Source organism: Pezoporus wallicus, unplaced genomic scaffold (assembly GCF_028554395.1).
Source record: "Pezoporus wallicus isolate ANWC-B61680 ecotype Strahan unplaced genomic scaffold, APGP_CSIRO_Pwel_v1 contig_3489, whole genome shotgun sequence".
NCBI lineage: Eukaryota > Metazoa > Chordata > Aves > Psittaciformes > Psittacidae > Pezoporus > Pezoporus wallicus.
Genome location: NW_026635093.1, coordinates 310545 through 336226, shown reverse-complemented (window position 1 = coordinate 336226; position 25682 = coordinate 310545). Strand labels below are relative to the sequence as shown.

Sequence of the window (25682 nt, the reverse complement as noted above, 5' to 3'; positions counted from 1 at the left end):
TTCAGAGCTAATAAAAAGACAGTTTTCCTGCAGTCATAATAGCCCTTTCTGGGATCCTTGTAGTCTCCTTCTAAATTAAATGCAAAGATTCATGCTCTAGAGAATCCGTAACACATACCACTCATTTTTTTTATGTCAAATGTCTGTTGCTGAACTTGAAATAATCATTTTACCTTAGAAAATATTGAAAAAAAAAATAAATCTAAGTTCTATAGCAAAACAGACATATGCATGGTGGTCTCTCTGGCACTGTATCAGGAAGACTGGACCCTTTCACCTGCTGATCCCTGGGACTCAGAAGAACTTCTGCTAGGTCTACCAGCTGAATCTAGTAAAACGTACTTTTGCTCATTTTGTGAATATCTGAGAAATCTCTGTATGTTCTCTTTCTGAAGTTTAATAACGTTTTGTTAAACTAAAATCAACCCATAAGGCTATTTTTATATAAAATAATTAATTCATTTATATTCTTTTTCAACCTTAAAAGTAAATTGATCAGTTAAAATCAGAAGTGCTTTACATTACTAACAGTTCTCAGAAGAGATTCATGGTTTCGTAGTTTAAAACACCTTTTTGTACAGGTTTAGACTGACATATTAAACAGTTCTCACTCAAGAAACAAATCCGTATCTTCACAGTGTAACTAGCTAAGAAATTACAAGTAAGCGTTAAGTGTGCATGCACATAAAACCCTCTCCTGCCATCACTTAGGGTGCCCATTTCTGCATTCCTTCTGCACTTAGAACTCCCACTAGTTTCCAAGCCTATGTGTGGGAAGCACAAGGAAACTTTGTATTTTGTAGGATGACTGTAAAAAGTATTATTCCATACTAGAAATAAATCTGCTTGTCATTTGCACAGAAGGTCCAACATGTATTTTCTAGATATAGCTTCATAGCATCATTTTCAGTAAGGATAATTAAATATTTTTGCACTCAGATTGAGAGCTGGATTTCCATTAGCTTGAAAAAAGTTTATACATAATGAAAAGATGGATTTTTCATTTCTTTGCACATGAAAAATCAGCATCACAATAGTGTATTGATGCCAGGACCTTCCAAAAGAAAAAAAAAAAAAATTTATACTGTTGAAGCCATGCCATTTCAACTTAATGAGTTTATTCATTCCAAACACATTACCAAAACATTTAGTATTAAAGGTGAAGAAGGGGAAAGGAAATCAAAGGATGTCTTTTAAAATACTGAATTTTGTTTACTTTAGCCAAGTCATAAAGCAAAAATATTTCTAAAAAGAGCTGCTTAAGAGCTGGTGGGCACTGAGCTGACCACATATGAGTCACTAGTTCTCCCATTCAGTTACTTCTCACTTCTCTAATATTTTCTGTCTAAAGAATAAATACCTCAAGAGCCCAATCAGGTCTTCACACCCCCTTTCTTGGTACTATGAAAGAGACCTCATACTTCTCTTTCTTTTTTGTGTTAAATAAAGAAACTTGAAAAAACTCAAGAATTTTAGGAATCTTTTGAGGTTTCTCTACGTGGAATCAAATCTGCTGTCTTAAAAAGAAGTCACTGCCATATGATTAACACTTTATATGAATATCCCATGCAATTTTATTTACATAGGGGTAGTTCATGAACAGATAACTGAAGAATATAGGATTTATTTTAAGAGAATTTACAAGGCCAAAGTTTCATATTTTATCCAGCATTTTCATTTAGTCATACTGTTTACCTATTTTAGTATGCTATTTTATTTTATTCCTCAGTATTTTCCCTCTCCTACTTTCAAATATTAATCATTATGTCCTGTTTTATCTTTTAACTACTTTAAATAAGATTAAAATACATAAAATATGATTCATAAATACCTCCCTTGTACTCCATTAGGGAAATTAGGTCAAATTCTACTCCCTCTGTAGTCAATGGAAAAACTCTGACTTCAACAACAGATCTAGCCCTAAACACACAGCTCCCTGTTGTTTCTAAGCAAATGGCATGCTGTATTTCAGAAAAGTGCAAGAATTAAGTTCTTTTCAGAACGCTTCTACAAACATAAGAAGCCTGTAGTTTCATGTTGCTGAAATGTGTTTTATACATAAGACTAAAGGAAAAAAAATTTAATACAGCTTTTTAACAGTTACCAAAACCAAATTAGTCTGCCTACTGTTGCCTAATATATTTCCATAAGTAACAGATAATTTCTGCTGATTTTTCCTGGGCTACTTGGGTTTAGAGTTTAACTTTTTATTTGCATCCAATCTATTACGTGAAAATAACATACATAAATCCTACTTAATTAGGTCAGTTCTACTGTGAATGGTCACATAAAAAGCGGCATTAAAAAAAAAAATCTATTGTGTCTTTTCAGACAGTATTGCTTCTTTAAGAAATTCTGCTTCAACATAGTAATGAGGAGCCGGATCCTTGAAGCTCTGTGAGGTTAATTCACCCTGGAGTCTGTGGAATTGCAGCAGGGATGAAATGTGATCCCTTCCAAGCCCTGTCAGAAATGGGGCCAGCAGACGGCAGAAGCCCTGATAGATCTGACACCGTCAAGGTTGCACCCAGGTATGAAGGACTTGAACGGAAAGTTATCACCCTGCGCTCCCTCTTGGACGCCTGTTAATTCAGAAAGTGGGAATCCAAATCAAGAAAACACCCCGTTAAAGTAATAAACGCATGAAAATTAAACCTTTCCTTCAGAGAGCTAAACCGTTTCATGGACGAAAAATAAAAAGCTCAACCCCAGACAGACTGGCCCTCAGATGCCCCTGCGGGCTCTGGTGGAAGGAAGGGATAGAGGGAAGAAGAGAGGGAGAGGCAGTAGCATTTCCAGGAGAGGAAAGCACTCCCGCCACTGCGGATCGTACACTGCAGCTTCGCGAAAGTGCGAGCACATTTCGAAAAGCCGGGGTGCGGAGGGGAGCAGCGAGGGGAGGGGTGAGAAGAGTGGTGCGGCGGGGGGCGGGGGGGGGAAATGTGGGAGGATTCGTTTCTGAAGAAGCTGCCCCGCTGCTGCCTAGCTCTAGTTACCATCGCGGACTGCACCCTGCCCACCAGGTCCGCGGGCACCTAAGGGACCACTCGATCTCCTCGGCGAGGCTGCACAATGGGGAGGAGGCTGGGGACGGGTGTGTGTAGCCCACCGACCGTCCGCCTGAGCCAGCCGAGCCCCCCGCACCCCACCTGCGGGTCCCCGCCACCGCCGGGAGGTGCTCTCCACAGCGTCTGGCAAAGGGCCCCTTTCAAACGGATTTTCTCCTCCCCTCGCGTCCTGCAAAACTCTTTCTTGCCCACTGAAAGAAACCCTTTGCAAAGGGGACAAAAAAAAAAAAAAAAAAGAAAAGAAAAAAAAAAGGCGGAGAACGGAGAAAATCAGAGCCGAGGCTTCCATTCCCCAACTTTCCCTTTTCTCGCCCCTCGGAGAAGGCAGATACTTGTCGCTCCATTTCAGCCACAACTTGAGTGACAACTAAGTTCAACACAACTGAAAATCGGACGCGCACTCCACAAAACTGAGTTTACTGCTGGAAGAGGAGAAGCCACTCCGTTCTACAAGCATTTCTTTCATTTCCCCAGCCAACGAGCTCATCCCCTTTACTGCATTAAAGCCACATCCACAGTGAGACGTTTAGACTCAACGGGAGCCATCCCGGCGGGTCTCCGGCCCCTCGCCCTTCGCCTTCCCAGCACCGGGAGCCGCTCTGACAGGTTTCCTCTGAAACACGACCCCAGTCATGCCCTGCTGGGTCCCTTCTCCCGAGGTTGAGGGGACTGGGGTGGGGAACAAGACTGGACTCCCCGGCTCCCCGTTGCTTTCTTACCTCCTCTGACCTCTCCAGCCCGGAGGAGGATGGCGAAGGTGACGAGCACGGTTACAGCCGAGTCCCAGCGCCACCTTCTCGTTTTCCACCTTGTGGACCATCTCTGCATCTCCATGCTGGGCACCCACAAGCGTGAAACAAACGCGGGCGCCTTCAGTTTATACCTGCTCCGTCCTTTCCACTATATTGCCAGAGATGAATTCTACTATAGAGCCATATGTGAAAGACCAAAAGGGGTTTTCTCTCTCTGCCCCCTCTCTCCCTTTCTTTATCTTTCTCTCTCTCTTTCTGTGCCCAGCCTTGCGCAGGCTCCTCCAACCCCGGTGCCCTGCCTTCAAACTGAAGGTAGATGGAGAGCTTTAACCCAAACGCGAAGAGCACCACATCCCCCTCAACGCTTCATCCCCGTCAGGGGGCTGGGCGAGCGGCTCCTGGGGCCACCCCTGCAGCCCGACTGACAGGCCAGCTGCCGGGGGGAGGCCAATCGCGCGGCTTCCCCGGCCGCCACAGCACCGCCCTCCGCCTCGGCGACAGCACACCGACCGTTCCGCGGCCGCCAGACGCTGGCACGGCGGAGAGCAGCACGCTCGAAGGCTCTTCGGGAACGGGAGCGAGCTGGGGGACGCCGCTGACGAATTCCCCCGCGGCGCCACCGCTGCCCGCTCCGGCCCACCACCCCCTGCCTGGAGCATGCGCAATGCCGGCTCCCCTCGGCTCGGAGGGACAGGCGGCGCCAAACGGGGCAGCGTGGGGAGGGGGCGATACTGGAGACAAGCGGGAAGCGGGGGGAGGGGGGTGCTCGAGAGGGGACGTGTGCGTGAGGGGAGCCGGGGCGCTGAGCTGGAGGCCTGCTGCGGGTGTCCCTCTGCCTGTGGACATTATCAGTTGGTACTTCAATAAAGCACTGACCCTGTGTTCCAAAGCATCCTCCTGGAGCAACTGGCTGCTCATGGCCTGGGTAGCTGTATTCTTCACTGGGTAAAAAACTGGCCGGATGGCAGAGCTCAAAGTATGGTGGTGAATGGTGTCACATCTTGTTGGTGACTGGTCACTAGTGGTGGTTCTCAGGCCTCCATGTTAGGGCCAGTGTTGTTCAACATCTTCATTGATGATCTGGATGAGGAGATCGAGGGCACCCTCAGTAAATCTGCAGATGACACCAAGCTGGGTGGGAGCGTTGATCTGCTGGAGGGTAGGAAGCTCTGCAGAGGGGTCTGGGCAGGCTGGATCCATGGGCCGAGGCCAAAGGGATGAGATTCAAGAAAGCAAAGTGCCGAGTCCCACACTTGGGCCACAACAACCCCCTGCAACGCTCCAGGCTTGGAGGGGAGTGGCTGGAAGGATGCTCATGAAAAAGGAGCTGGGGGTGCTGGTTGATGGAGCTGAACATGAGCAGCTTGTGCCCAGCAGCCAGGAAGCCACCAGCATCCTGGCCTGTACCAGCACCAGTGTGGCAGCAGGGCCAGGGCAGGGACTCTGCCCCTGCACTGGGCACTGGTGAGGCTGCACCTCAAATCCTGTGTTCAGCTCTGGGCCCCTCACTACAAGAGAGACACTGAGGTGCTGGAGCGGGGCCAGAGAAGGGCAACGGAGCTGGTGCAGGGCCTGGAGCACAAGTGTGATGGGGAACGGCTGAGGGACCTGGGGGGTTTAGTCCGGAGAAGAGAAGGCTCAGGGGGGACCTTATCGCTCCCTACAACTGCCTGACAGGAGGATGGAGCCAGGAGGGGCTGGGCTCTGCTCCCAAGGAACAAGGGATGGGACAAGAGGAAACGGCCTCAAGCTGCACCAGGGCAGGTTTAGATGGAGCTGAGGAACAATTCCTTCCTCACAGGGTGCTCAGGCATTGGAACAGGCTGCCCAGGGCAGTGCTGGAGTCACTGTACCTGGAAGTATTCCAAAACCATGTAGATGAGGCCCTTAGTGACTTGGGTTTGTGGTGGCCTTGGAAGTGCTGGGGTAATGGACTTGAGACAAGGAAGCTCAAAAGTACCAATACTACAACACAGACCCTACAAAATGCAGAAACAAGCTATCCTTTTTCATATTAACTCCTACTTAGTGACCACATCCCAACTTCACGGATCAGGTTTTGAGACCTGTACGTGCTGTAACTTCCAGGAACTCATCTAGAAAATTCTCATTCTGTCTTCACTGAAAACTCATGAATTCTCTTACTCAAGAGGAGTCAAGTAAACGTCTGCATAAACTATATAATTTGCTGATTCTTCTTCCTATTTCCTTCCCCCCCCCCCTTTTAGCTAATGCTTACCCAGCCTGTTTGTCCTCCCTTCTGTCTTTTCAGAATTGCACTTGTAAGTCACACGATAAATCAACAATACCATGGCCATCATCTTCCTTGTGTCATAACTGTAGTAATTCTAGTTTCAGTTCTTAGGTAGAAGTCCCTTTTCCAACATACATGCTTTACTTCAGATGTAATTAGAAGCATGAGGCAGCTTTTCTGACTTAATTCTGAAGAATCTGGCATTGACTGCAATTTGCCTTCTGTATGTCCATTTATGTGTTTGCAAAATTAAAACCAGACTAAGATAATCCTTGACCAAGCAAAATGACAAAAATTAATTCCAGAATCCGTAGTAGATCCAAGTCCACTTAACAGCAGAATCATCCTTATCTCTTTAGGAACCTCTTTTATTATAACAACAAAGAAATGAAAGCAATGGCAACAACCAATAACAGTGGATAGATGTCAGAGCAGCCTGCTATTAGAAGCATTTCTCTGACTCCGCTTCATTCTTCTGCCGCATTGATTTGTGCAAGCAGTGACAAGAAGTAGAAGAAAAAGCAGAAAATCAGCATCCACCACGTCTTACACAGGTGCTTCTAATTATATTAGGCACAGACAGAATTTACAAACTTGGGGCATGTTTTGAAGTTACATCTGTTTTGCTGTGGAAGTCTATTCCAAAGAAAATAGTTTACCCTACCAGATAGCACCTCATGCAGATCTGAAGTCAACGTATACTACCACATTTTCACCATTAATTCTTCACCCAGTTAATGAGTTCTACCTAAGAAGCCCTCAGAGATACAAAAGGGCAGATGACATTAGCCCAGGCCACAGAGTCCGGGCCAAGCCCTAACCAGCAACAGCTATGGCTGCCCACTGCTGTCTACCACATGTCTGCCAGAGCTGTGGAAAGGTGGCACAGCCGCTCTGGCTGTCACAGAGGGGCTCAGTCAGTCCTGTTCAGGAGGGCTTCCTCTGCCCCAGCTCTACTGCTGCCCTCCCTGACTGCCAGCAGTGTGCCATCTCCTCTTCCCCCCCATCAGCCTTGTCCTGTGTGCTGAAATGACTGGAGGTATGTTTCCAGTACCATTAAAGGAACTGAATCATAAGTATGTAAAAGGATAAAAGAAATCATAAGTTGCTACGTTTTGCTTTATATTTGGTTATGGAGCGTTAAGCACAGACATTACTGCCCACCACCTCCCCCCAAAAGCCCCAGAAAATTCATTCTCTGAATTTCTGACAGGAATTGAATGTCCATATGTTGCAAAGAACCTTGCTTATAAGTACCTTCATATTTATTGTTTCCATTACTAGTAATTAAACAAATCACTGGCTTATATGTTTATTTTTCTAAATGTAAGGCATCTTTTCAGTTGAAGATAGGAAGAGTATGCTTTAATTGTTGGTTTCCATGTATCTCAGATACGTTGACTTGGTGTAAAGTACTTTGCTTCTAGCTTCACACAGGTGTTGATGCCTTCTAAAACTTGAACTTTTTTCTCAAAAAAAGAGGTATCTTGCTATATTCACTTGCAGTGTTCACTTGCAATATTCACTTGCAATGCTCACCACATGGAAGTGAATATTGCAAAATAAATGGCTGTCTTAAAAGTCATCACCCAACACCTTTTCTATGACTTTAATTCCTTTGATTTATCTAGGTGGGTATTTAATCCTTGTTTCACTTCTTTTCTAAGCTTTTTTATGTTGTATGATTAATACTGGGAAGAAGAATATGTTATACTGCTTCAGTGAAGTGAATTCTTCTAAAAAAAAAAAGTCTTACAAACACAGATTGGTGGAATTAGATCTCTGCTAGGGAAAATGCTAATGAGCTGCTTTTTGTAGTTTTAAAGGGAGAGAAATATATGAACATATGCATATAGATAAAATAAATGACTATTTCTTATACACCATTTGCTACTACCAATAATAGCTCACAGCTTCACTGAACGCCCCCAGTTCCATTGTCTGAGGTTTTGAGAGATGAAGGCAAGGCTTTCCCTGTGACTCAGCAAACTTTTGGGGCTAAGGAAAAGGCTCAGTGTCCATTGATTAGGGAGGACAGATGACAGTAAAAGAAATTTGATGCAGAACAGCACGGTTAGTACTCATTAGCTCAGGTACCAAAAGGCTACTAGTATTACAAGAACGTGTCATCTTTTGTTTTGTTGATATTCACTGATTACCCAGCTATGTATTACAGTTGAGCTTGAGAAGAATTCACTTGGGGAGCCTGCATTATCAGTTGATGTTGTGTGAGCTGCAGAGATAGTAATAAGGATTAATCTCTTAGTTTCATGTTTGCTGTGGTTATTGGTCTGGTTATGGTTGCAATTTAGGAAAAGAAGGGTGAAGAACCCTCCCCATGTGGATTCTCTGTGCATCAAAGGGAGAGGAAAGAAATTGGTGTTATCAGAAACTAATGCATTGTTTTGGGTAGGTTTGTGGGGTTTTGTGTGGTTTTGTTTACTTAGTCATAATGGAGATGAGGATTGTTTGGATAGTTTATTGCTTAATTCTGACCTGTCTGTGAGAGAAGATGAGGGCACGTGTTCTACCCCCTTGCTACTTTTATGCACACCTCCATGTCCCACAGTTGCCTTCCTTCACATGTTCTGCTCCGCAGCCCTCCTTTTTATCATTGTGCATCTATATTATCAGAGGAAAAGTAACTGACTGCATTTACATGAAATCTGGCCACAGTTAAGGAGCACGATTATTTTCATTACCTTTGTTCTTTTGATAAGTCTGATAAAATTGTAATGCTCTCTGAAGTTCCTCCTTCCCTGCTTTTACATAGCCTTAAGATACACAAAAGTAAACGCTGTTCTAATGCTGATATGGATGACCTGTTTGAGTACCTACAGCATCCTGTATGACTGGGATGTTAGCTTCTCTGTGGATTGTGAATCCATAGGACCACACATTTGTGAATGGAAGATTTTCTGACTGGAATTGTTCTGGGAATGTGCTGTGTGTTTGACCTCAGGTTAAAAGAGAAAATTAGAACTCCATCAGCATATGAAGTTCACTGAAGAAAAGCAGCAATCATCTTTCCTGGTCATATTGACTTTGTTGGATCTTAATCATGACTGTCTTGTAGCATAGTCTGATCTTCCTGCGCCTTCCTCAGTAGAGAGAAAAATATTGCTGAAATAGCATTTTACAGCATATAAACAGTATATAAACAGCACAGCATTTCCATCCTGTTCAGGAAGCAGCAGGAAGTATCAAGTATCATACAGTATTGCCAGCTCAGCTTGGTAATTCAGATGAAGTTTTTGGAGCTTATTTCAGCCAAACTCCTTAATCTTTCAAGGGTCACCTACTGACACTTTATAGCACAGCACGGTGTAATTCATACAGCAACCCACCATTCCTTTTTTATTTTAATGTATTTCTTCTCGGGATCATAACCTGTTGTAATTACACTTAATTCAAGAAAAAAAGTATGTAAACAATTAGTGTCATGTAATATGTCTCCTAGAACATAACATATTAAGAATACCATAATTTTCCTCATTTAAGACAACTGAAAATGAGACATACGTATTTGAGGTAGGGATTAGCTTCTCAGTTCTGTGTAGTTTTTAGATATTGCCATTACACACCAGAACTGTAAAAAATCTCCATTTTGATTGCTGTTTCTGAATTTATTCAATGGCCAACTAAAACTTTACTTGTAAGTTTGTTGTGGTTCTGCAACAAAACACTTTCAAATATTTGCCTTTAATTGCTGGTATCTGATTGGTTCTTTCATTTGTCCTTTCCAACTCTAACTATTCTATGATTCTATGATTTGTTTTGACAGTCTGAGACTTTCTTTTGCTGCAGACCATTTGAAACAGTTACGTGGGCTAAGAGAACTGGCAGGGGACAATTTGGACAGGCTCAGTTATTCTCATTGCCAACTGTTTATCTTACTATCAGAGTATCCCTGATCAGTTATGCGTTTATCAGTTATGTTCTTGAAGCAGTGGGCTGAGATCTACATGCCACAGTCCATTTTTAATTATGACTTGTGACAAATTAAGAATGCAGATATTTGACTATAAAAATCCTCTTACAGTCCCTTTTCTGCATTGTTTTGTATTGGGGGAGTACTGGTGGCCTATCTAATGCACAAGGAGGCAGTGCAGGCACAGACTGAAGGTCTGCAAGTATCACGCACTTGTAGCATGTTTGTTAGTTTCTGGCAACACTAACACTACCAACCTCACAGTTCCTTTTAACTGGGGGAAATTAAGACAGAGAACTAAGAAGGTAAATAGCTAACAGCAAACTAATGTATGCCTTGTCATGACAGCCCTGTACTTCCTCTTCCTATACATAGACACCTTGCAATTGAATCGCTTGTTAAAGTACTTTGAAGTAGAATAAAAGTTTACCATGTCCTATAAGAAGGAGTACTGAGAAAGCAAAGGTAACCTTTCAGGGAGGCCTTCTGCCCTGTCTCATGCCTGCCCTGTTTCCCAGGTTTGAGAAGACGAGGACCAAAACATAATGTGTGTATAAATAAATATAAATAAAAGAAAAAATACATTACTAGGTTATCATTCAGTATATATATATATATGTCTCATTATATTTAACTACGTCCCATTATATTTAACTAGTATTCCTCAAAAATAACACATCCTATCAAAGGGGTTGTCACAGGACAACTGCCTTGGAATATGACAGTGCTGGCAGACTTGTCCAAATATTTCTCCTTATCCACCTCAGTTCATAAAATAATGGTTATTTTCATAGTATTAGCCAATTAAAACTGAATCACATGCATTATCATGCCATGCAATAATTCTTCATTAGACATAATTCCATATCATAGAAAAGAAACCCTTTTGAGGAAAGTGGTGGGGGAATGTGCAGTAGCTTTAAAATTAAGACATAGCAAAGCTTTTAATGTGTTTTGGTGCCTTTTAATTGTTTGAGATTTGGAAACTGCATTTAGGGGTGACCGTACTGTTTTGAAATGTGAGGCACCATTCAGTACAGAGCCCTATAAAAGTCTTGGGGACCAGTCCCAGGAGGCCAGTGGAATCTGTGTGTTGAAAGCAGTTCCCAGAAGGCATTGAGTACTTCATGTGACAGGGAATAATGAAACAAGGATTGCACTAAAACTGCAAAAATGCCTTGAGCTTCCTGTCCATGGGCATGGATATCTGCAGAGGACATAATTCCTTTCTTGAAGGCAGTGTATTTACATGTGGTCTGTGCATTTGTATGGACTTTAAAAAGGCAAATATCTTGAAAGTACTATTTTAATAATTGTTTAATGTAATAAAATGTGAATATTTGCGTCTGATATTAGGAGAAACAGAGGAGAATATAGCAGCTCTATGAGGACCACAAAAAAATAAGTAAATGAAGGGCCAGCAGAATATCTTTGCATACACTTTGTCCTATTTGATGGTATCTTGAAATTGTGATTCACCTTTTTTGTCTATAGTATGTGTTACGCTAAATGACTAATGTTGATGGCTACTTCATTCACTTTAGTGGTATTCATCTCTCCTTAACTTAAAAAAAAAATACCCGTATCAAATAGGGGCTCACAGTGCTTCCATAACTCTACTACAGTCCGTAATAACCTCAGCTGCTCATATTTTGAATTTTTCCCATAAAGTGATTATTTTTTAGACAGTAACATGAACATTATTGACTTTATCAGAAAAAATGTCAAGTTTTTCAACATGTGTCTTCAAAGCAGCAGTGGGTGTCCAAGCCCTGCTGTCTGCCAGGCACATTGCCCAAACTATAAAATAAGGAGTTTCATTTGTAGACAGTTTGGACTGAAGCAAAAAGTAATAAGGTCTGCTAGTATAGTGATAGTTGAGAAAGATGAAAACAGTAAACTGGAAAACGTACAAAATGTAAAACTCTAGCTTAATCTATCTTATTAATATTATCATAGAATCATAGAATGGTTGGGGTTGAAAAGGACCTTAAGATCACCCAGTTCCAACCTCTCTGCCACAGACAGGGACACCTTACACTAGACCATGTTACCCAAGGCTTTGACCAACCTGACCTTGAACACTGCCAGGGATGGAGCATTTACCACTTCTTTGGACAACCCATTCCAGTGCCTCACCACCCTCACAGTAAAGAACTTCTGCCTTATACCCAACCTGAACTTCCCCTGTTTCCGTTTGAACCCGTTGTCTCTTGTCCTGTCACTACAGGCCCTGATGAAGAGTCCCTCTCCAGCATCCTTGTATCCCCCTTCAGATGCTGAAAGCTGCTCTGAGGTCTCCACGCAGCTTCTCTTCTCCAGGCTGATCAGCTCCAATGTTCTCAACCTGTCTTCATACCAGGAGACGCTCCAGAGCCCTTGTGGGCTCCTCTGGCCTTGCTCCAACAGCTCCATGCCCTTCTTACATTGAGAACACCAGAACTGTATACAGTAATCCCAAGTAGCATCTCACAATAGCATTGATTTAATAAGATACTATAAAATAGGCAATAAAAATATACGAATACAAAAGTCCACATTTATATTCTTAGGTAAAGAAATGCAACTTCCATTACTTTGCTTCTTGCACTGCTATATTATTTTATGAGTTATGTGATCTGGACACTCAAGGTTAGAGTAGGAGGCTACTATTATTAAGTTATCATAGTAATAGGTAAACTTTATACTAGATAAAAGTCTTCAGTAGATGCTAGCGAGTCCAGAATTCAATTATTTCAGTACTAAATATCTTCTGGTAATTTTAACATAAATTATGAGAATGTAAACATTTTGCTTATTTATATGCAGAAAGTTCTATAGGCGTAATGAAAAAAAAAAAAACAAACCAAAAAACTTATACATAATGCCTTGAGATTAGATTGCTAAGCAAAACATCAGAATAAAAGAACATTGCAAAAGGTAGTGCTGTAAAATGATTATAATACAAGCTGCAGAATTTCTGAAATACAGTGGGCAAAATAATGAAGGTTGAAATATGCCTGTTTGTTTGTACTGCTGGAGACATTGAAAACAGGGATCTTTTCTCTGTACCAGGTGTAGTATTAATGTAGATTTTCAGTGTTCAGAGAAATCAAGTTTCAGACATGCATTTCCAGCATATATTTGTAGATTGTGAAGTGTAGAAGGTAACATTTACTCTACTTTATGCTAAGGATTAATGTATTGTATCCAGATTAATTTCAGAGGATGACTTCAGTGATTTTCCAAAATTTGTTTTATGATCTAGTCTTCCAATTTTCCTCCAAATTGTAATCTGATAGCAGAGCAAGACTGAGAAGTAGTACCTCACATAGTACCTAAGTTCCAGTCTTGCAGTAACTTTTGAAATAATCCCTTAAATTCCTACAAACCCATGGTAAATTGCACCTAGTTGAATAAGATCCGAATTTCTTGCATTTTAAGACAAATTTCTTCATGCATATAAGCAAGCATAACTATTAACTATAGTGGATTTAAGTCAGATTATGAGAGCTCTGAATTTGTCCTGTTTGCCCTTGAAGCCTAGAGCAAATGTATTGTAGATGACAGTGTTGCAAGAAAGATGCATTTTGACAGGAATGAGAATAATGAACAGGCAGCTGGAAATACCTGGGCATGTTTTGCTTCTTGGCAGACTTCAAAAGCAGTAGAGCTGCTTCCCAAGTTTTGGAGTTGCCTCTGGGTCTTTTCACTGTGTTCATCTCTGTCAGGGCTGATTTTTCAGAATGATTTTCTCTCCAAGGTGTCCTTTCCCTAATGGCTTACCTTAGCCTGTAAAGCATTTACATGTTCTTGTCTGCTTTCAATATGTCTTAAATTCCCAAGAAAAGTCTGGAGCAATTTTTTGATTGTAAGAAGGAATGAGAAAGAGATGGTAGCTTGTCATCCCGTTATTTATATAGAAACATGATTTCTGATACCCGATCTTTAGATATGTTTCTGTAACTCATTGGTCTTGCTGGTTTTAGGAAAAAATTATTTAGAAATACCCATGAAATTACCCTACAAAATGAAGCTGCTAATTTATTTATTAGCAGTTGCCCTTGCACTGCTAGTCACACAGAAATTTAATCTAATAGTATATTGTGAAAGAGGAACACAAACAAGGTGTTAAAGATTGTGGTGGTCAAGAGAGCAATATTACACTGTCCCAGCAGATATTCATAAAATTGTAAATACCTACATTGATCAAGTAATTAAAAATGGAATGAAAGAGTGATTTCAAACACATCAAGCTAGTGCAGCCTACCAACTTTGAAACCTATGAATTTGCATTACCCACTTTTTCTGTTTAATTTCCAGCTATGGGAGCCACAGGAATGGGCTGCAGGCACAGGAATGCTGCTGCTGTCCCTTCAACAGGGAGTTTTCCTGTTGCTTACTTCCCCTCCGCAAAGGCAAAATGGTATAGCTTGTGAAACAGTGGCTTCTTTCTATGTAGAAGACTGCAGGAAGAAATACAGGAATTATAGAATCATAGAATGGTTTGGGTTGGAAAGGACCTTAAAATCACACGTTCCATCCCCCTGCCATGGGCTGGGACACCTTCCACTAGACCCTGTTACCCAAGGCCCTGTCCAGACTGGCCTTAAACACTGCCAGGGATGGAGCATTTACCACTTCTTTGGGCAGCCTGTTCCAGTGCCTCACCACCCTCACAGTAAAGAACTTCTTCCTTAGATCTAACCTGAGCTTCCCCTTGTTTCTGAAAAATTCTCCTTAAAAATAGATGTTCAGTGCTCTGCTTCCTGTCTCACTTGCTAGCTGTCTAATTTTAAAAAATGTATTAATCCTCATTTCCTGAAAACTTACTGCTGTTATTCTGGGGGTCCTAATTTGGTAGATAAATCAGATCCAAGGTTTTCAGTCATTTGTTTGGACAAATGTTTTTAAACATCAAGAGTTAATAAAAATTAAACCCCATGCCAGCCTTCCACAGGTCTATGCCAAACCTGGGTTTGGTGAGTTTAAACAAAGCCAAAACAACAGCAGCAACAACAGAAAAACCCAACCCAACCAACCAAAGAACCAAAAAAAAACCAAACCCAACCAACCAAAAATGAACCAACAAAAAAAACCACCCAAACAAAACACACACACACCACCCAACAACAGCACCCCCACCCCTGACAAAAAAAAAACAAACAAAAAAAAAAACCCAGCAAACTGGGAAAAAAACATGGGAAAAACCTGATCTGTCTCCAAAACCAAATTCTGCCCTGCAGTGCTTTCCCCATTAAAGCTTGTTTCCTGCAATAGAAATATTCTCATATCCATCTAGCAAGTATTTGAGCATGAAATTAAAAAGTTTTACTTTAAGTGAAGAGAATTGAGATCAGTGAGTTCTGCTGGAGTGAGCACATGTTGAAGAAAAGCCTTGTAGAGCTCCACATATGAGAAAAACTGGTTTGATACTCCCAGGAAGGACAACCAGGGAGGACTGAGTCCAGAGAACATCCTCCTGCACTGTTAAAAGTAAGCAAGTACATTCAGCAATCACAGACTTTGAAGCTAGCACTTGAACACTCTCTTCTATTCATGGAGTAATGAAAGGGGTATTATATCACTTGGTTGATCACATCTTGTTGTGGGCTGCACTTTTTAAAAAGGTGAAAATAGGCCTGATGAGGGATTTATTAATTTCAGGCGAGCTTTTCCAAAGGGTGGGGCTTCCTGGAACTGTCTCTGTTACCTGCCATGCTCAGCTGGTAGAGCTTCTGCAGCTCAGTGCAAGCATCTGGGGAGTTTGCAGAGGACCTGGAAAATTCTTAGAAGAGGCAGAGAGAAGCCCATAGAGGAAGGGAGATGGGAAGCCTCCTGGGTTTTTAAGTTGAAGAAAGTACCTAAAAAATGCTGTATGCTTGCTCTAAAAGAATATATATCTGTGTGATTGACCACAGAGTTTTTATCAGCCATCATTGAGCCATAACTTGCATAATTTGGATGTAAATCCTGCTGTGATAAATCATATAGATTTTACTTTCTTTCCACACTATGTATCATGATATGTACTGTATAATAAGCGTTCAGAAATTGGTGGTAAAGATGATAGTTAATGGCAAGCCTGATTTTTCAAACACAAATATCTCTGAAAGAGAATTTTAATTTAGGCTGTACATAGAATAATCTCGTTCTTATAGCAGTTTTACATGATTGATTAAAAAGACTGATCCATGTAAGTCATCAATAAGTGATATCAGAAGCACAAGATTTGATGTTCATTAACCAAGGTTATGCTATTAATTTTCTCATTATACATCTAAGCAAGTCAATGTATCAGAAGTACAGGTTGGTTTTTGTTTGATAGATTGTTTTGTGTGTCTTTATCAGGATAGATTACTATAACCATATTATGACATTTTATGTTCCTTGCCAGTATGTTACTAGGAGTCTTTTATGTAGTGTGGTTTTGACAAGTGCAAAAAGGGATCATTTTTTTCTGTTTCAATACTGTATTATTCAACAGTCTTAAGAGGTAGCTGAATTTTGTATATTTATGTTGCATATTTTCAGTTGCATTTTATTAAAACTTAGTGGGTTTGTAATTCCTATAGATCACTCTTAATGATTTTCCAGCACTTCAATTCTATTTTTCACAAGGAGAAAATAAAAATACCAATGACATAAAAAGTGTATCTCCTTTTTTTGTGCCCCCCCCCCCAGTATGAAGAAATGAAAGATTTGGTGAGAAAATGGAAGTTGTTCTTGGGCTGTTTTCTATTTTTGGTTGTGTTGATTTTCCTATTTCTCATTTGAAAAAGGTGGAGGAACAGAAAGGGAAACAAAAAAAATTAACAGTATCTACCTAAATATAGCAAAGATGCTATTTTTATTCCAAAAGGTCTTCCCTGTAGAACATCTATTTAGATGTACTAGTATTAGTTTCTCCCTTTTCTAGTGTTCAGTTACTAACAGTAGAACACTAGTTCTAGTGCATGTGTTACTGTCTAATTAGTAACTTGACAGTTAGTAGTCTGGTTACTCTAGTGACTGTCAAGTGTCTAGAACTGCATGTTGAATGATCATTTTTTAATTTACCTCTAAAATGACAGAGGAAAAGTGAGTTTGGGTTTATTAAAGATACAAGTTAAAACTGAAGTGAAAAATCTTATTTCTAGAAAATGCTCTCATGCAGAATTAAACTTTGTGCCTAAGTCAAATGTGTTTTTAGAAGGAAAGTGAGTTAAATTACACGTAAATATGGAGACTAATTCTCTATAAATTTGTCCACTTGAGTTTTGATATGATTTTTGCTTTGGAATTCTGAAAGTTAGTTTGGATTGCTTTCCCAAGTGACCCTGCAAAGACTGAGTTGGATGTAGTACTTACTCAGTAGTTTATTCCTATTACTTGGGCAGTATAGAAAACTGATATTCTCTGTTGTCCTGGGTTCAGCAGTAGCAGTCATGTTTCCCCTTCTTGGTAGCTGGTGCAGTGCAGTGTTTTGACTTTCGGCCTGGGAACAGAGCTGATAACAAGGATGTTTTGGTTTGGCCAAGGACTTTGTGAGCCTCATGCTCTGCCAGGGAGGAGGGGAAGCCGGGAGGAAGCAGAGACAGGACACCTGACCCAAACTGACCAAAGAGCTATTCCATACCACAGCACGTCATGCCCAGGAGGTAACTGGGAGTTAGCCGGAAGGGCTGGGAGACTGCAGGGTTGGAGGAGGTATCGGTCGGTGCTTGGTCGGGCTGAGGGGGCGAGTTATCGGTCGGCTGGTGCTGAGGTGTTGTATTCTCTTCCCTTGTTATTTCCTTTATCATTATTATCATTGGTGGTAGCAGTAGTGATTTGTGTTATACCTTAGTTACTAAACTGCTCTTATCTCAACCTGTGGGAGTTGCATTCTTTTCGATTCCCCTCTCCGTCCCTCCGAGAGCAGGGGGAGGGCAAGAAAAGGGGGGGAAGTGAGCGAACGAATTACCTGGCTGGGTTTAAACCACGACATCTGTGAACTCTCCACAACAGAATCTGTAAATTTTTTATTCTGCAAAGAAAAAAGTTCTGTTTCATATCTGAAAGTAACTAGGACAGTTGTGTTAATAAGCCCATGTAACATGAGAGTGTTAAATATATTTAGATGTTATGAAAATGATTTCACAGTAACAGATGTACGATTTGATGATATTAGCTGGTAGTAGAGCTTTGAACAAGCAGCAAAGAAATTATTGCAACATTTTTTTCTCTTTAATGTTATAATCAGAAGGGAGGTAAGTAAATGTTTTCTGTAACAGTGGTACCCTGTTATGAATATTCATGAAAACATGTAAAGCAACTAACTCCCAAATACTTCAGAACTTTAAGTGTTGTGTTTTGGGGAAAGGAAGGGGTGGCAAAAGCTGAGAAGAGATTTGAAATGTATAGATGAAGAAATCGTAGCAAACCAGATAGCCATAGGCTGACATTGTGAATATTTTCTAAGATGGGATAGTAGTTTGCATTTGATGAGTTATTCCTGATAGGAGTTTACAGAAATATGATAAGGAATAGAACAGTAGATTCTTGCCTTGTTCATTAGTGGTGAAAGCAAATAAGATTGGCTAGTGGAGCTCACCAAGTTTTCATTTAAAGCAATGAAGTGAGGGTTCTAAACTTGTGTTTTAGTAAAATGCCAAATAACCTTTCAAATGGATCAAATGAAGATTGCAGATTGTTGGAAAACTTGCCTAACAAACTGGACAAATTCACTTCCTTTTCTAAATCTTAACTGGACTTCTTAGAGGTGAAAAATATTTCACTGCCATGTTCCGTGTAAATAGAGTCAGGATCTACACACCTATGTGACTTCTTGCCTGTTTTTTCTATACACCTGAAGACTGACTCACAGTCTACTTCTCTAGAAAGCAGAGAACACATCTCCCTTGGGAGTGTATAAGATGAAAGTCACAATTGTGTATGTCACTACAAATCTAATTTACTTGCTGTCAGGTAGGCATCCATCTAGCCATATTTTTAAACCCCAGTTACAGTTGTCAGTCTGTCTAGATAAAGCTTAGCAGCCCTTGCTGGTAGTATGAAGAGCATGAAGTCGTGACTTAAAAGCATTTTAAATAAAGTAGGTACAACTTGCTGCTTTCAGTCTTTGTTCAGTGTTCCTGAGCAATGCTCTGAAGATTCCTATAAATCATGAATTCAGGCTGTAAGACTGAATTAGCTGAATGTTTCTAGCATTATGCTGTTTCAGCTCCAAAGTCATGATTTCACAAATGTTATTTTTGTGGAACACACTGGCTGAAATTTGAAGGTACAAAGGACTAGTTCTATTAACCTTTCCTCATACTGACTTGCCCTTCCACACTGAAGTAGTTATATTTATGCCCATGATGGGTATATATTTAAGTTGGAAATTGCCTTAAAATAATAGTAATGATCTGAAATGGGAAGCTTGGATTGTATGAAGTAGTTTAGTCTATGAAAGAAGACTAAAATGGAAATGGGAGAAGAAAAATATTGATAACTGAAATACAGAGTTACAAATAAGTCATAGAATTACCCATTTACCAACAAGGAAGAAGGAAAACCCTGTTCCTTTAGAATGGGGTAGACCAGCCATTTTGTGAGAGCAAGTACAATAGCAGATCTGTCTTCTTGATGACTAGAAATGTGGTTTTTATGGCACATTTGGGGTTTTTAGCTATTTTAAAGGGAAAGCTTTGGTTTATTTTGAATTTTTAGTGTAGGGTAGTACACAGACAACCACATCATCCTGTGTAAGATATGTGGACAAAAATCTGGAAGTCTTGGTAAACGTACAATGAAACCTACATGGGGTTGATTCCTTTAAGAATTTGTTGCTGGACTAAACATAAGGTCTTTAGCATATGAAACAAAATCTCTATTAATGAACCAAAAGAAAGCTCCTAGAGCTCAAGCTAGCTGAGTTCATTATATTCAGTCCAGACGGCTTTACAACCAATAATTCTTCTAGTTTATATAGCCTGTTATTTCCTGAGGGATGGTTTTATTTGACTATCCATTCACCTAGGATACAAGTTTAAGTTAAACTTGATGGTGCTAAGTATGGCAAGCTGATCTTATACCAGTCTGATATATCACTTTGCAAAGCCAAAACAAGCATTAAAAAGCTCTGTAATTGTGGCTTACCAGACTTATAATTTAATGCAGCATTTTAAAATTTACTGTGGCGTATCAAAGGAATGTGATCACTGAGATGCACAAGACCAAAATTACAGTGCCAAAAAAATTACAGTATCATTATGTACTGTTTCCTGCATTTTCTTTACACTGTTGTGAAACATAAAATGATTAACCAAGAAAAAGCATAAAAATGTTAGGAAACTATTCCTGAACTTGAGAAGTTAAGAAATTTGTAAAATCTCAAGAAAATTAAGTTCCATAGATGTTTTAAAATATCTTTTCTTTAGAATGCTGATTTTTATTTGTGGGAAGAGAATTAAGCATTGGAAATCTATACAAAATTAAATATGTGCAATACCTGGCATGATAGTAAAGCAGTTGCAAGAGTTCTAACTAAGATAGCTTACTACTGATTCTAGCTGAGGGCATGGGAGCAGATGACACTTCAGTACTAGCAGGTCTAACTCTCCCACACTGGCATGTGTTCTTCTTAATCAAGCAATAGGGCCATTTTCTATTCCTCTGCCTTTTATGTATTTTCATATAGTCCTGTCTCACAGAAGTGTAATGTGGGAGAAAGAGCATGACAGCTGTCCACAGAGACTCCAACATAGCATCTTTCCTCTTGTTAAAGGAACCAAATGAGGTGAAGTTTGGTTTTCACGGATTGTGTTTTCAGCTGGTGTCTCTTGAAAACTGGTGTGTGGAAACATGAGCAGGCAAAAATTCCCATTTCCCCACACTGTACTATGAAAGGATCTAATTGTCACGGTTGCGTCAAATCTGGGACAACAATCAACAACTACAGAATAGGTCTGTTACTGTCCTACCATTTTTGGAGACTATTGTTTCCTCAAGCTGCTACAGGCATCTCGGTAGTTTGAGCTGTGAAGAAGTGTTGGCATCTACGTGTCTATGGTTAAAATAATTTCTGAAGTGCCTTTTTGATCTGCTCCTTAAGTACATGAAGTTGTTAGCTCTGAGTTGTTCAGAGTACAACTTTCTTCAAAAAGCAAACAATATTTGAATGGATGGGGATCAGGATGATGTGGCAAGAAAGCCACAGCATTACAAGAATGGACTCCCCAGTTTACTCCTCTGTTTTTTCAAGCAACTCTTCAAATACAATCTCTGTAAATTTATCAAGCCTCATCTCAAACAAATTTAGTTGTTTTTGTAATTGAAAAACTGTTTCAGAAGTCCATCATTTAATGTAAAAATAGGCTGACTGCACTTATTCATGGATAACTTATACCTATTTTCTTATTTGAATGCATGGTTACTTTTCTTGCCTCCAGCTACTCATTCACCTGGTGTATTGATAGAAAGTTATCATATACTCTGTTAGTATCAGCTTTGGTAGACTGAATCAGGTTGTATATTTAGTCGCTTCTTGTAAAGAGAGATCTCGTTTTCCCTGGTAGTCCTTTGCATTCATTTAATTTTGAAAGCATCTTTTAGAAGAATGATGCTTAGGGTCTTTAGGTGAAAGACTTTACCTGGAATACTTGTGCCTTATAGATAGTTTGATAATAAATACTGCTTGTGATTTACTGTTGTTGTTTCGTTGTGTTTTTTTTTTTTAATTTTTGAGTTATCTTTGCTATTAAACATCCTTCAGAACGTATTAAAAATTCACAGACTATTGTAGCATTTGGTTTCAAAGGAAGTGAATTGTCTTGATCCGTATTTCCTGGTGGAATGCAAGTCTTGGATACCTTTACTTTCCTCAGCAGATTTCTTTCTTGTGGCTTGACAAAGTATACCAGAGTCCACAGTTTGTTCCTGTGTATCGTAGCCTTATGAACCTTTCGGGTGTGAAGGAGGAAGCTATACAACAGATTCTCAAAATATGTATTAGTTCATATTTACTAAGACTTGCTCTCAGTTTGCATTCTACAAACGTGTAACTGTTAAAACTCTAATCCCATTGGGTTTACACTGCATCTTCATTAAAATGCAGAAGTTAATTAAAATGTGAAGGAAAAAAACCTGCAAAAAATTGAACCAAGCTCCCAAAAGACCCACATGTCTCTGGACATAATAATGAACTACAGCTAAAGGCCTTGCTTTAGGCATGAATCTTATTAATTCCTTTTACTGGGAAGCACCTATTTAAAAACTTTAGGATTTTTTTTAGGGAATTTCTTGATACAAGGTTGTTTGCTTTGCTCTTTAAGAAAAAAAATTTTACAGATCTTTTCTACTTTCAATGAGTATTTACAGTTGCAGATGAGAAGACATTTATTAGCTATGTATTAAGTCTGAATATGAGAACACTGAATACTTTAGGGGGGAGGGGGGAAACCCTTTCATCCATGTCATTCCCAGGCTATCCCAGCTAATTGTTTGAGACAGCTGAGAGAAACCAAATACAGAGACGGGTAAAAAAAAATGATAGATGGTAAAAAATCTACTTCATTATCTTGTCAGAATTCAGTTTTTGAATTATAGGCTGACTCTGTCAGGCTAGGTCCAATAAACTTATTACTGTAATGTTCTTTTCAGCATCAAAGACTAATTGTTTTTAACTTCTAGCTTCACCCATCCTACTATTCAGTATTTATTTTGGTAAAATGAATAATAAATGAGGATAAACGATATAGTGGATGTGCTACAATGTCATTTGAAAAGGAAATGTTTTTCATTTGCCAAAGTATGTAAGTTTTAAGAATAGTTTGTTGTTGCCTGTTTTGCTTTGTGGACTCATCTTAGTCAAATATAAGACAGGCTATCTTAAAAGTTTCACATGAATTCAAAATAGACATATTATATTGGCATATGGGTTTGAATGTGAGGGTAATTTCTATAAGAATTGATTTTAAAATACACATTGTGTATTACATGAAAGATAAATACTATAGAAAAAGGGGAGGAAAAAGGAATTTCTAAAAGTAAAACGCATTTCTAGAAGAGACAGACATGGAGGGGAAAAGGAAAAAAGCTAGACAGATACAGAGCAAGAAATGAGCCATTTTGGACATTCTTTCTTCTTTTCCTTAGTGGGATGCAAAAAAACAAAACCAACACATGACAGCAAAGTTTGCTGTATGTAGTGCCAGTACTATTGCAAGATAAACATCCTGTGGCACCTTTCAGGGAGTAGAAGAGATAGCTGCTTTATGTCACCAGCCTTTTCAGCAGAAAAGACTGTAGTTTCTCAGTTGTTTCTGAGCCAGATGGTGATTGTACAATAGAAATTTTGCATAAGTACTTCATTATTAGTATGTAACTTAATATTTTATAATATTCATGGTTCAACTGCTTTCATTCTTTAAATGAAAACCCTGCAGAAATGCTCTACAGAGTTGATTTTAAAACTGCAAATACTATTTTCTTCAATATTTCTTTAGGGGTTTTGGGGGGGTTGGTTTGTTTGTTTTGGTTATTTTGTTTTTTTTTAATGAATAGGCACAGCTTTTTTACTATTTGTGTCAGCTCCTCTTGAGTTAACTTCCTTAATATAAATCAAGGCTTTATCACCTCAACAGGGCAATTTTTCTGAAAATCTGAAACTAGAGCAGACATGGATTCTGTAAACACTAACCTGTTATTCATAACCTCCTTTGTCCTTGAACTGTTGGAACAATGTATTATGGCTAGAATCATAGCCGGCTAGAACTGAGCTGGACAAACAAGTAATTTCAAGTATTCCCAATGCTAAATAAATTTTCTATTAATAATCTAATAATTTCACCATTTCCATGTTAAAAAGTGATTTAATTATTTTGGCCCACTGATTTACTGGTATCAATTTAGTCTCACCATGCAAACAAAAATGGCTTCTTGCATCAAATCACAGCATCAGGCATAATCTTACTTAGGGAATAGAACATTTCTATTTTAAAATGTATGTTGTCATCCATTTGGTTCTGCTTCCACATTAAGGCTAGTTCCATCTTGGGTATTTTTGTTGGTTAAAGACTTGCAAAGTTTGTCTTCTTTAGCAGTTTGTATTGTACTGTTTCTTCCAGTTGTACATTCAAAGGAAGGCACCCCTTGCTTTAATATAGTGTGTCTTCATAGGAGATGTTGTGCTATTACCTGTTTCTGTTGCTTTTGTGTTTCGTGGAATTTCAGCACATGGGAAATGTAAAACACTGCATTGCCTTTTTGTTCATTTAATATATCTAATTTTGCTTTATTTGTTAGTACTATTCTCTAAAAACTGTGACTTGGAAAAGCATTTTAACAGATACCTGCATTTCATACTTGGTTGCCTTGTATGTACATATATCTTATACCCCTGTGTTTTTCTGTGGTTTCTGTTACTACTGTATTTGCGTCACCTAATTTAAAACAGATTTTCTGCTGTTTTCAACTGTAATGGGTTTGTGGCTTAGTATGTGAAATAAAATTGACTATACAAAATGTGAAATTCTAATGCTAGACATTCCGGCTAGGTCTCTACAGACAGGAATGTGCATTTGTCTGGGCAAGCATTATAGTCCTAGGGGTGCTTAGCTCTTTTAGTGACAGCCTGAATATGTTGAAGTAATTCGATTTATAAAAAAAGGAAGCCCCTCAGAAGGATTCATTTTAAAGAAAAGAGAAAACTTCCTTGAAGTGTAAATCTCTTACAATACAAACTGGAACAATTTGTGAAAGAAATATCGAAAGGGGAATAAAATATCTTAAGCATACCCAGCCCTGAATACAAAGTAAACTGTACAATTTGAGAGAGGTTTACTAGCAGGGTTAAGTCCTACTAAATGAATTTTCCAGTCCCAACCTCCGGTTTTTGGAGTAAGCAGATACTTGATGTTGCTGTGGTAGTGATTAGCACAAGTCACTAGAACAGCCGCAAAAAGTTCATAGACAAAGAGCAAGCTGTTAAACTGGAATTGCCCCTATGGGGAAGCGATAGTCTCTCCAAGGTTAGGAGAGAATGAAGAATAAGGGAGGAGAAACTCCCATTCTTAGGATAGGGGAGAGAGATAAAGAGTTTGAGTTCCTCTGACAGAAGGTTCTCAGGGTGAACTAATGGGAGTTACGACTACTGAAAGTTCAAGTCTTCTTTTTTTATTATTTTTTATTTAAGTTCAGGTCTTCCTTTCAGCCAGCCATCATTATCAGGGACAGCAGCAATTTGAGCAAAACCCATCTGATAGGCACACAGATATGTAGCATGATCACATAGTCCTCCCACAGGAAATCAGCTGAAAACTACTGCGTTCCCGATTCCTCACCCAGGCAGAGCCAGAGAACTTACGGTAACAACTCCTGTTTTCCAAGGATTCATCTTGCTAACACCCAAGTTTCAGACCACCAGCATGATTTTGCTTAGAGGCTCTCCACAAGTATACTGATGGGCTTTGGTTGTCTCCTGGAGCACCAGGCACAGCATGGTGTGAGATGGGAGAGAAGACTTGCAGACTTATAGATTGAAGCTCCTGTCATTTTTTTTTTATAAATAAGGAGACTGATTTGACTATGAACTGAAATGAAAATGCTAAAAGAAAACAGAGCTTATGTTTATATTGTCCTATACAGCAAGGCACGAGGCTCCTAAAAGACAGTAAGCTGTTTGAATTGGTAATTATCAGGTTTTTCCATTCTGAAACTCTGTCTACTCCCAG

At 39.7% G+C, this 25682-nt stretch overlaps 1 protein-coding gene across 13 annotated transcripts in view; it reads right to left on the bottom strand.

Moving 5' to 3' along the window:
* The window catches only part of COL11A1 (collagen type XI alpha 1 chain), a 456680-nt gene that overhangs the window by 153805 nt on the left and 277193 nt on the right, over positions 1-25682 (bottom strand). For 6 of the 13 annotated variants that reach the window (XM_057401741.1, XM_057401773.1, XM_057401750.1 and 3 more), the window contains exon 1: positions 3788-4030. The exons of the other annotated variants lie outside the window; for them this stretch is intronic. In XM_057401741.1, the coding sequence (XP_057257724.1) occupies positions 3788-3902 (115 nt within the window). In that variant the 5' untranslated portion in view covers positions 3903-4030. Of the gene's footprint in view, positions 1-3787; positions 4031-25682 lie in introns of those variants that run through there. 13 annotated transcript variants of the gene reach the window in all.